This window comes from the organism of the source record quoted next, unplaced genomic scaffold (genome assembly GCF_019419815.1).
Source record: "Pyrus x bretschneideri cultivar Hongxiangsu unplaced genomic scaffold, Pyrus_bretschneideri_v1 Contig38, whole genome shotgun sequence".
NCBI classification, from domain to species: domain Eukaryota; kingdom Viridiplantae; phylum Streptophyta; class Magnoliopsida; order Rosales; family Rosaceae; genus Pyrus; species Pyrus x bretschneideri.
Window position 1 is genome coordinate 2,953,194 of NW_025999701.1, and position 11,876 is coordinate 2,965,069.

The 11,876-nt window shown below is 36.9% G+C and overlaps 2 protein-coding genes across 5 annotated transcripts; one reads left to right on the forward strand and one right to left on the reverse strand.

Moving 5' to 3' along the window:
- The first annotated feature begins 615 nt into the window (after positions 1-615).
- Positions 616-7,253, forward strand: LOC125468448 (rab3 GTPase-activating protein catalytic subunit-like). Of its 3 annotated transcripts, none has more exons than XM_048564212.1 (14): positions 616-873; positions 1,069-1,145; positions 1,403-1,627; positions 2,091-2,185; positions 3,328-3,518; positions 3,645-3,823; positions 4,253-4,594; positions 4,682-4,746; positions 4,931-4,979; positions 5,068-5,224; positions 5,950-6,034; positions 6,136-6,205; positions 6,319-6,459; positions 6,710-7,253. In XM_048564212.1, exons 1-14 carry the CDS (start codon positions 777-779, stop codon positions 7,031-7,033), a joined length of 2,097 nt encoding a protein of 698 aa, XP_048420169.1. In that variant the 5' UTR covers positions 616-776; the 3' UTR covers positions 7,034-7,253. The 3 variants fall into 3 exon arrangements, with proteins under 3 accessions (XP_048420169.1, XP_048420170.1, XP_048420171.1); XM_048564213.1 differs by having other exon boundaries at positions 618-873; positions 1,427-1,627; XM_048564214.1 differs by lacking the exon at positions 616-873 and having other exon boundaries at positions 1,081-1,145; positions 1,387-1,627.
- Positions 7,254-8,531: 1,278 nt separating this feature from the next.
- Positions 8,532-11,487, reverse strand: LOC125468394 (protein MAK16 homolog). 2 transcript variants are annotated; one of them, XM_048564063.1, is made up of 9 exons: positions 11,306-11,487; positions 11,099-11,208; positions 10,838-10,956; positions 10,635-10,732; positions 10,333-10,420; positions 10,100-10,240; positions 9,850-9,958; positions 9,513-9,643; positions 8,532-8,998 (listed from the first exon to the last, which is right to left on the reverse strand). In XM_048564063.1, the coding sequence occupies exons 1-9, from the start codon at positions 11,365-11,367 to the stop codon at positions 8,954-8,956; spliced, it is 903 nt and encodes a 300-aa protein (XP_048420020.1). In that variant the 5' UTR covers positions 11,368-11,487; the 3' UTR covers positions 8,532-8,953. The 2 variants fall into 2 exon arrangements, with proteins under 2 accessions (XP_048420020.1, XP_048420019.1); XM_048564062.1 differs by having other exon boundaries at positions 9,850-9,961.
- Positions 11,488-11,876: the final 389 nt, after the last annotated feature.

The following is an 11,876-nucleotide window of genomic DNA, read 5'->3' on the forward strand; positions in this document are numbered from 1 at the left end:
AATTTTAAAACAACAACTTAAATTTAAAAACTACAACTTATATTTAAAAACTACAACTTAAATTTAAAAAACGATAAATTAAATTTAAAACTACAAAATATGAGAATTGAAATGGTTAGGAATGGTGAATGAATGGTTTAGGTATTTATAAGAAAAAAAAATTAGAATTTTTAAGAATTAAAAAAAAAAGGCCAAAAAAAAAAAAAAAGGCCCAAAAATTTTGAATCCAACAGTAACTGATGTCAGCTAACCGTTGGATTCAAATTTTTGTTTAAGCATTCATGTCGGATATATATATTCGTGTTGGTTATATTTGACGGGATTGCTGGAATTTCTGGCCAGCACCAGTCTGGCTACATGGCCCTTTGGTCATTTCAGATTCCGTGAGGTCTACGAACCCTCTGGCCAAGCCCTCGATTGAAGACGATTTTCGTGCTATTTTCGATCTTCTAATCCTCCGGATTCTTCGGTTGGAGATGGTCTTATTCCCTTCGGCAGACCGCGTGGCCGGGTAAAATATCCATAATGATTTTCTCGTCAAATTTCGTATCTCATTAAATTTAAAAATTAACAAATATAAAATCTTAAGAAAAAAATAAAAAATTTCAAAACCCAAAAAATATAAAAACCATCCGAGTTTGAGAAAGTCTCACTCTGTACACAAATGCCATTTTCTTCCCCACATCTCTCGGCTGCTACAGACATGGACTCCTCCCTTGGCGCAGCAATAGTAGTCACACAGTGAGTTCTTAACCTGCGCACCCCCAGCGCAGGATATGGAGCCGCCCTCCTTTGTATCCAAAGCGAGGACCGCCTTCCATTCCGCGGCGGCTAAAGCGGAGCGAGTTCTCTCTGACTTAAAGCCCGATCGAGGTCAATCTTATTTTTAATCTCATTCACTAAAGCCGTAATTTTCTCCGTTTACTATTTTTTACTGCCCCGACTTCCTTTTGATTTTTCCCAAATGCTATTTTTGTTTTTGTTTTTGTTTTTCGGGATTTCATTTCTTATTTTCGGATTATAAATGTTGTTTAACTTTTTTGGTAATTTGGTGTTGAATCGGTGAAGATTCTGACAAGGAATCGCCGAGGAATTCGATCGATTACGCAGGTTACGAATCGCCGGGGGAGGAGGGAGAGGCCAAGGTCAGTTTGTTGTTATTTTTTTTGGAATTTCAAATTTGCTTTGAATTAATTGTTTTGGATTGGAAATGTAGGATCAATCGCTTTAAGTTTTGTAGGATTTCTCTTTTTGGTGTTTGGTTTAGGAATTAGGAGCAGTTTGGATCATTCTCTGTTTGGTTGCTGAGAAAATACAGAAAAGAAGCTACATTGTTAAATCCGGCTTAATTGAGTAAAAGTTTTTTGATTATTTACGATTTGATAGGTATGTTTGATTTCAGTTGCTTGGGAATGAAATAATACAGGGCATGAAAGAATCGAAGCATCTTGGGTGGAGACCACCGAACATAGGGACAAAGCAAGATTGGCAGGATAGATTTAGGAACATTGGACTAGGGAAGAAAGGAGGTGAAGATACTGAGAAGGCTGAGTATTCTTCCATGGCAGTCCCGTTTTATGATGAAAATTTGTATTTGCTGAACATGAAAAACGATACTGAAGCAAAGGTAAGTTTGCCTCTTTATACCTTTTACTTCCGTCTCCACACATTATAATGGTTTTTTTTCTAAGATTTTGGTTTTATTTTTAGATCATCAATACATAATCACATAATATTCCCGAATTAAAAGGTAAACTATTTGACCTTTCCCCTGAACCTGGCGGACTGGTTTTGTTCTTGTCTTAGGAAAGGCAACTGAAGTTTTAAATCAGGTGTTTGTTACTGTACATATTGAGAAAATGTAGTGATACACACTGAGTAACTAATGTAACCGATAACGATGGAAAAGCACCCTTCAATTGTACTATGCTGATAGATAACCAGGAAAAAAAACACGATTATCATCCAATTTATGTGATGCCTATCCTGGAAGTTTGTGATTGATAACTACATTTACTGATTTATTAGCCCTTTTGTTTCAATTTATTGTTTTTTCTTTGATGATAAATTGGGATTTGATATTTCACAAGGGGGCAGAGATGATTCCATCAGTTGAAAGCTTAGTCTCAGACAACATTCTGATTCCTCCGTTATCTGTTATGAGACAATTGGCTATAGCCGTTGAGTAAGTCTATTCAACATTGTGAATATGTTTATATGTTAAACAACAGGTATCTTAAGGAAAGGGATCTGAATTTTCTTGTAAGATATGGGGACTACTTGTGGGCCCTACTCCACATTAAAATTTAACGATCCGAACTGTCTTTTTTAAAATTTCAAAGATAACCCTTGCAAAATATTAGCCAAATCGGTTGTGCGCAAAGAAATTGATGAGCATGATGTTCTAAGAGATGTTGAAATTTCTTCATGAGAATCTAATGGGTAAAAAGTTTCGGACCGAACTGATTTTTTGTAAGGAAAATTGAATGGAGATTTAAATAGTAGACGGTTGGAATCGTTGTAAAAGAATGTGGAGTGACCCTTGGAACTAGTCCCCATTTCTTGTATAAAGGGGGATCCTCTTCCTTAAGGGGCCTATGTTAAACGAATATTAGTTTATCATGGGATGTGAATGTTCTTTTCTATAACGTTAAAGTCTCTTGCTATAAAATGTAATCAATGTGGCACAAGATATGCACTTAGTTTTAGAATGGTCCTACATATCAAATATGTTTAAAAGGTGAAGGCGAAGCCAATGCGTTTCATGGATAGCCTCGTCTAGGTGATAGCCTCAGGCCTCACGGTGCCTCAAATTATTATAGTATATATATATATATATATGTATATATATATGTATATATATGTATGTATCTATGTAGTATAATACTTTGTAAAACAATCAAGCAAGCACGCCAAGCAATCAAATATTTGACTATTATTATTATTTCTCTAATTCATATAATAAAGTCATAATAAACTAATAGAAACTAAGTTAGAAACATAAAATTAGTATGAGTTTTATAAAGACCCTGCCCAAAATGACGTAGTTTGGGTTTGGGTTTTTTTTATTTTATATTTTATTTTATTTAATTTTTTATAACAAAATTCAAATCCCCAGGGCGCCTAGGCGCTTGAGATGATAGCCTAGGCGTTAAGGCTAGTTTGAACCCACACGTTATGGGCTTAGGCATTTTCTTCATAGCCTTGCCCCAACAACCACCTAGTCGAGTCTTGAAACTAGTTTTTTAAAACACTATCAATATAGATTTTCAGTTTGTACATGATATCCTAACTTTCTGCCCTAAATATTTTGGAAACTTAATCCAGGGCTGGAAAGAAGTCCAAGTCATTGAAAGATTTTTCGGCGTCATCAGGGAGTTCCTCACCTGTCAGGGAGAGAGCGGGTCTGAGTCTATCTGCAGTGAAGTCATTAATGCTTCGTGAAAAGGATGAAAAGCCATCTGATTTTTGTAATAACGAGAAGGTCCTAGCGTTGATTCGGTCTCTATTTGATGCAGGTAGATTCATAAGTTAGGTGGCCTCATGACAGTTCCTGTTGGTATTTTCTTATTCCTAATTTTTTTTTTTTAATTATCGTGTTATGATCTTTCACCTATGTTGTAATATTTGCAAGATATTCGCAGAGGGGAATTTTCTGAGATGGAAGATTGATCCTGGTTCAGAGGCAGTTACCCCAGCATCTTTGCCTAGAGATATTCATGGTGCTCCTCCTGAAAGTCTTGTTGTTAAGTTAGCTGAAGTCATTGGGAGCTTCAGAACCCTCAAGAAAATGACTCTGTTTTGGTGCAGAGTTGTTGTTGAAGTAAGTTCTGTATACAAGAAATATGAGTTCTTTGAGATTTTTCCAATGACTTACAGTGAAAAGAAAAAGAGAAATATGATCTCACGCTTCTTGCTTCCTGTATTGCAATCATAACACATTATATATTTTCTGGAAGTACGCTTCTCTTTGAATAAGTGTTTGTGTATAGGCTTGAGTATTTTGTGATTTTTTTTTTTTTTTGAGCAAAATGTTTTGTGATCTTGAGTATAAACTTATTATCTTAAATTGAAAAAGAAGAAACTGGGTTCAGTATCAGGTACAATATTATTTTGCTGAGTAGAATTCTAGCCAGAAAGTTTTCCATCCTCTTAAAGTTTATGGCTTTGTTATGCTATACTTGCTCTAAATATACATAAAACACTGTTTTATCATCATTGTTTTGTTGATTTGAATTTCCTTCCCATGCAGCTGAGAAGACTTTGGTCTGAAGAACAATATGTGCCTAGCATCCCCTTGGATGAGATTCCAGATCTGAATTCCTGTCTTTTGTACCAGCGGTTGCAAGTGATGAACTGTTGTGTTTCTAGGAAAAGGCGTCATGATATCGCCACTGAAAAATTAGACCTTGTAATAAGGGAAGCTAGTCTACATGCAGAAGAATCCGCTCTTTCCAAAGACAATCCTGCAGGCCCTATTTTGTATGCTAGATTAAGCACTGGGGAACTTGCCCTCCGACTAGGTGCTAGTAGCCCATCCGGCGACCTAACAATGTTGGAAACTGGTGAACCTGTGTACTCCCCTGTGACCCAGGTATGTTTTAATAGCTGTCCTTCAAGGACTACTATTTTAACTTGCATCCATAAAATGAGATATATCATATAGCATTATTACATGTAGGAAGGACCTTTGCTTACTGAAGATCTTATCAAAGAAAATGAGGAGTTTGTGCTTCGAACAGGAAGGTCTGTATTTGAGTTAATTGTTAGTCATTTTTTGAATTTCAAGGAACATTTGTATTTTGCTTAAAGCGAGTCTATTTTTCCTAGTTCTCTGAACATATACATATACATCACAGTGAACATGCATATTTTTATTCTTATTAATCTAGATATTTTTTTGACAATTTGCCTTATCTTTTATGGTCAGTGTTGGTGCTGGATGTTCTCAACTCCTCTCTGACATGCAGGCTTTCAAGGTCAACACTAATGAAAGTCTTATAGATGCACTGAATGCTATGTGTTGACTTCTCTGGTTAACTAAGTTCTGCTAATTATCATATGTAGGCTGCAAATCCTGGTTGTATTTTGGAAGACTTTGTGAGATGGCACTCCCCTCCTGACTGGACAGAGACTGAGCCAAGTGATGAGGAAAATGACTCTTTTGTTGGTATTGACATATTGTCCACAAGAGGCTATCTCAGTAGCCGAATGCAAAAAGAAGGTGCCACCTCTTCCTGTCTTTCCATTTCTATATAGTTTATGTCACATAACAGCTATGTATATCCAAGTTAACAGTTATAAGAGGATATAGAATGCATAAAACAGACAAAATTACTTTGCTTAAAATAATACTTTAGTTAGTGCACCTTGTCTGTCAGGTATTTTACTGTTAAAACTCTTGCTCTTAGTATACATGGGGAAATTGCTTAGGTGACCAATCTATCATAGTATTGCAATAGATGGGATATATAATGTGCTCTAGTGAAAATTAGATGTATAATTGGACAATGAGCTTGGGCGCTTTGTGCTTTATTGCAATCGCATGGGTGACTTGAGTTTCTCTACGTATTAAAAAGGTTTTTTTTGCATGTTTTAACAAACAGTAATCCAACTATCATAACCTGGGCTTTTGTGAATATAAGATCATTCTTGTAGTAAGTTCCAATGAGTTTTTTTTTATTTTTTTTTATTTTTTTAATAGTAATGAAATATAAGTTCATAGGTTCGAGTCATGGAAACAGCCTCTTTGCAAAGCAAGGGTAAGGCTGCGTAAGATAGACTTCCCCCCACCCTCACAAAGCAGGGAGCCTTGTTTGTGTGTATAGCAATGATGTATAGCATTCATTCTAGAAAATGGGTGCTTATTTAGGCATCTAGAAGTTGCAACTACCACCATATATTTAAATCTGATATATGGAATTTCATAGGGTTATGCTTTGATGTTAGGCAATTTGTGGCGTGAGTTTTGGGATACATCCAAACCAGTTCCAGCAGTTAAACAAGCACCCCTCTTTGATGAGGATTTAGCAGTGTAAGTAGGAAGAACTAATGCTCAATTTATCACTTCTGTTTTTGGTTTTAGCAAATACTTCTGTCTAACATCACATTAATAGCATTGTGTTAATCCTGTAGGGAAGGTATCCTGGATGGTTTAGAGGACATATCACCTTCCGAGCTTTTTCAGCAGCTGTTTGTTTCTTTGGTAAGATCATTTTTTGTGTTTCTCATGCTTGGTTGTTTTTAATATCACCTAATAGGTGGTACATTACCACTGCTCTTGTACTGTTCTAATAATGCCCGTTCTGCAACATTCAGCTTGGTTTAGGATTTGTAATTGCTGAGGCTAAACTGTCCACGAGCAGTGATTTTTCGAAGCTGTTTTATGAATGCAAGGAATATGTTGTTTCCTCTTGTCAAAGCAGCACCTGGACTGAGAAGGTTGAAGAGCTTTGCCAGGTAAGATGGATCCATATTTGCTAAACCAAAAGGTTGATTGCTACAAGTTTATGTCAAACTTCTGTGATTAAGGTAGTCATGGATGCCCGATCAGAGATATCTGTCGAAGGTGTCATTCACTCGTAGAATGGATGCTTCAAAATATGGAAAGTTAATTAGTAAACTTTGTTCGTGGAATATTATCAGGCAATGAAATTTGTTGATACCCGAATTTGAGTTTGATATTTTACTTGGACAACGCTTGGTACAGGTATATGAAACAGTGGAGACTATGTTACTCAATCCAGAGGAAGCATTAAGAGCAATGAATCAGCCAGACGAATCAACAACCCCTTCTGGCGAACCAAAACGGCGGTTTAGGAGGCTTACCCTCAACTTTGGTGGCAAAGACAAGCAGTTGAGAAAAACAGCATCAAAGGACCCGAAAAGCTCAACTAGCCCCGGTAACCAACAGTTTTCGAGTTTCTTCGACAACAAGTCATCATTATTTTCCAAAAAGCCTCCCAAGCCGGAAAATACATCTCCTGTCGAAAAACCTTCGAATACAGTTGAAAATGATTGGACAGTTGTTTAAATATTATATTTTGTTCCTTTGTTTTCTTTTTCTTTTTCTTTCTTTTTTTTGGTTAAAAACAGGCTTAATTTTGCTGGTAATTGTAAATTGTTTTAAGCAAAACGAGGTAATGGGGGTTACCATTATCCACAATTTAAATGATTTGATTGGCTTGAATTGAAAAAATTGAATTTCTTTCTTGGTGAATGTAAAGATAACAAATGCATTAGTCTTGTTCTTATTTTGTTCTACATGGTCATCTTTTGTCCTTTTTTTTCGTTTATTTTTATCTTGAAATTGGTAATGTCCGACAGAACTCTTGCTTTTTATCCCATCAAACAACGTTATATTGTAGCCTATTTTATCTGAGGAAGAGAGAAGGTGTGATTCTTTATATACTAGCGCTTTTATTTATAGTAAATTAAGAGGAAATGAATAACTTGTACTCTAAGTAAATACAATCGTAATTAGAAAAAATCACTGGAACAATGGTTAATTTGGCAACATCGACAAGGATGGTCTTTTCTATTCAGTTTCTTTTTTATACAAGCATGCAGTATACTATTTTAAACTAATCTAAGTTGCAGAAAGGATGTTCAAACTCAAATTCATAGGGGAGTACATCCCCTCTTAGCCAATAGGCACAACAGCATAGGGATATTAATCAATTTAGCGACAAATCCCATTAGAATAAGATGAGCACTCACCCAAAACCAAATAGTAACGACCAATTTTGTTACGGGACGTACTCTTAGCACGTCCCTTAACGTCTGCCGAAACCTGAGGCAAATACGTGTACTTGTATTTGTTAACATATATGGTGGCTGGGTTTGGTCTGGTTTAGGGGCTTGGACACAGATGGCCCTAAGTTTGTGACTGCAAGTGGTCGATTGAGAAGCAGGAGAAGACGAGAGTGGATAGTGTATCCGCAGCGTGTTCGATTTGCGTTGTGGAGATTAGGTTGGTCCGGAAGCATTTCTTATGCCATGCTCGCATCTTTACCATGTGGGTTGCATTGTCGAGTGGTTGGACAAAAGCCGGTTTTTCCAAGAGCGCCGCTTGCTGTCTGCTGCCGATGACAAGTTGACAACCTAAATTAATAAGAATAAGTGATTCATTTGGCCGAAGAGGGCTTCTAATTTCCTTTGTTTTGATGATATGTATTCAACCGTTTAATTCGTCTGCAGTTTCCTTTAGCGTACACACTTTTAACCACTTTAACTACAACCCCGTTACATTTTAAAGAGCATTGTCGTGAAATAAATAACGAGAATGTTCAGAAGGATTCACAAGAAAGCAATCCAAATAGAGTAAAATAATTCATAAACAAGACAAAATCCGAACACATAAGAAAAGTAAATTGCCTACCAAAAAGCCGGGATATCCTTTGGAATAAAAAGAAAATTGTCTTGCTTCGTTACGGAAGACGTTCACAACCCAGAAGACCGAAGTACAAACCAAAAAGCTGCCTCCAAACTCTAACCAGATCCTCACTCAAAAGACATGAGACACAAAACTCGCAGTACAATCTGTGAGATTTATAGATTCGTCAGGCAACGTAAACCATAACAATAGGCTGGGTACCTTGGTTTTTTGTATTAACAAAAACAACAAATTGTCTTTCTACGATAATCAAAACGGTGGTGCTATGCAGGATGCACACCCCCATTTTTACCTCTCACACACCTCTTTCAATTTCCGGACATCGGATCAAATGAATTGAAGAAGATGAATGAACAAAATTAACAAGGGTGTGCGGAAAGTAAAAAAAAGGTGTGAATAGCACATGCTGAGCTATCAAAATCTTTGAAACTTGGTCTCCTTCAGAAAGTTTCTTCTTTGCGCCACAAGCTTTGTGAAGAACCGACAACCAACTGAACAAGCAGAAGAGCATTGCAACCATGTCTTTTACAGGTCAAATGATGAAATAAGCAGTAGCCCTCACTGGACTGTTTTTTGCCTAGCACCAGTATCTTCATGCTCCACCTGATAAAATAAGGAATAGATTCATATTGGGAGAAAGAGTCGTGCACATCAGTCATCACAAGAGACGTGGATACAGGGGACATAGCAAGTTATTTATAGTGACTTTCCCATTTAACAAAAAAAGCTATTATTTGTACGAAGGGCGCTGCTCTACTGACCAATTACTGAAAAACCTTAGTTTTAACATATGAAAAGATCTAAATCCAACCTGGGATCATTTAGTCTATCCCCATAATAGGAAATAGGCTTTGTTTAACGGTCTAAGGTGACAGTGCTACTAGTTTTACTTCAAGTGATATTATCACTAATTTCAACTAATGAGTGACAGGACTATACTGAAACCAACTGCAGAGCTCCAGTAAATTTGGACCTCTTCAAAATAGTGGCTTATAAGCTATTAAAAATATAATCACCCATTTTCTGATCTCATAATCACTGAAATGATTAAAGTTATATTAGAGCATAATTAACAACGTAGTGAGACTGCAGGAATTTACAATGTAACTAGAATTACCTCAACAAGCACCCTCGGCTTTTTCTTCGATTTGACAGCAGGTTCATCCTTCTCAAACTTTCTAGAAGTAAAGGCAGATTCCTTTCGCCCTCTCTTGCGAGCAACTACTTCTGCCTCTTCATCGATTCCAACTGCACATTAAGATCCGTTCTTAAGTCCATTTGATACACACAAACTTTTCTTCACCAGTTAAAGTTAGAACAATGCCTGGTGAACTTTTTTTCCTTTAAAATCACGACAGAGTACAAACATAGAGTATGAATACTAGACTTATGAAATAAAACTACAGTATGTATGCACCCATTTCGTATGTTAAGATACTAGAATATGGCTGTACCATTATCGTCATCTGCATGTGAATTGTCCATTGCAAGACCAGCAAAATCTTCAATATCATCTTCCTCTTCAAGTTCATCATAGCCTTCAACATATTCAATCTCAGGTTCCTGCTTATTCCAACCACAAAAGTATTTACATTGTGAGAAAATGTAATTTCAAATAAACCTAAAATTAAATATTTTAGATTTCTATACAGCTAATTGAGATACTTGCAAAAACAGGGAAATGATAAGATTGTACAAGAATACCTCCTCCTCCTCCTCCTCTTCTTCTCTTGCAGTCTCCACCTCTGCCCCATCAAGAACTTTTTGGTATTGTTTAAATGGATAGTTGTATATATCACCATAAACATTTTTGTTAAGGCGTTCTAATAGTTCTTTCTCAATGCTCTGCAAAAGAATAGTAAACCATTATGAGATCAGGATGCATAACCGATAACTCCGGTGCATTTATAGCGTATGGCAGCAGCATAAGTTATAACCTGGTCCAACAGTGCAGCTTTTTCAGCCTTTTCCTCTCTTCTAGCCTCTCTCTTTATCTGTTTCCTTGGTGTTGTCATTATTTTCTCCCTGATAAAAACACGATAAATTGTCATGATACAACAGTTCAACATAGCATCCTTGATATGGACATTAGGAAAGTAATGAAACCGTTATCTGAAGCCACTTTCCAGACAATTTTTTTAAAGAACAATAATTACGAGAGGAGTGAACATTCACCGCACAGAACAAAAATAAAAAATAAAATAAAAAGAAAAGCGATACAGATTTAGAAGATACCAACCTTGTTTTCAAAGCAAGCTTCCTCATGCGTATCCGCATCTGAGTCATTTTAGTTAGCCGTTGCTTTGTTTTGTGCACGAGAAACTTAGGCCAATACAGCTGCCAACTCAGAAAGGTCAATGTGATTAACGACTTCTAGAAAGCTAATAACATATACAAGTGAGGTAATAAACAGTTAAAAGAGGGTCCAGGGTTTTCAAATACCAGATGCTTGTCAATGATTTCAAGTGCTTTCTCATAATTCCGCGGCAACTTCACTCTTTCCCATAATTTGTTCGGCATATGAGCTCTCTCGATAGTTTTCATATAAAGATAGAAGACTCCTGCAGGAACCAAACATAACATATACAAGTAATTATAAATTCCGCCAGCGTAGGGGCGAATTTGTTGACATCAACATAACGAGAAATTTGGAAAATCGGCTAAAACGATCAGAATTGCTTGAAAAAATAAGCAAAAAAGTACCGTCATGGTCGCGAATGGTGGCGTATCGACTATTAGCGAGAGGGCAGGAGCTCCGGTTACAAATCCCGGTAACGTTATAGGGGTTTCTACAGAAAATCCCAGTTTCAATTCTGCCAAAAGAAACGAAAAAATTAAGAAATAATACAAAAACGCAAGTAAAAATGCTCAAAATTTAAGGGAAGAAAAAAGGAAGAAAAAGGCACATACTTTGACATGTAGCTGCAATGCTTGTGCCGGATAACCTGCCATATCACCTCGTCATGCTGCATCTTTAATCGATTTTGTTGGTTGCAGAGGAGGAGGTCAGGGACTCAGAGGGGACGGAAGGAAGGGGAAAAGGGGGAGCTCAGCTGGTTAGGGTTTTAGGTCCATGACAGAGCAAGAAAGAGATTGAATGAAGAAATGGGGTTTAGTATTTGGGCTGTTGGGCTTATAGAGAAATAGGGAAAACATTTGGGTTTTGAGTTGGGCCCAGCAGAATGGTGGGGTAAATGGCTGTTGGGCGCCTGGAATCAAGGCCGAACTATTGAAAATTAATTAATTAATTAACATATTTGGTCGGTTTGGTCTGAACTGGATTTTTGAAATCGAACACCGTGAGCCGAGCAGTTCGGTTCAATTGCTGGTCCGGGTTTGACCGGTTCATTGTTTTTTTTTTTTTTCACACCTCTAGTTTTAGCATAAAGGTGTGCATGGTACAAAAGGATTGGAAAACTAGGTACGTGGAAGGCAACCTATTCTTCCTAAAGAAATGAAGTCCGTGGACCATTTTCAAAGG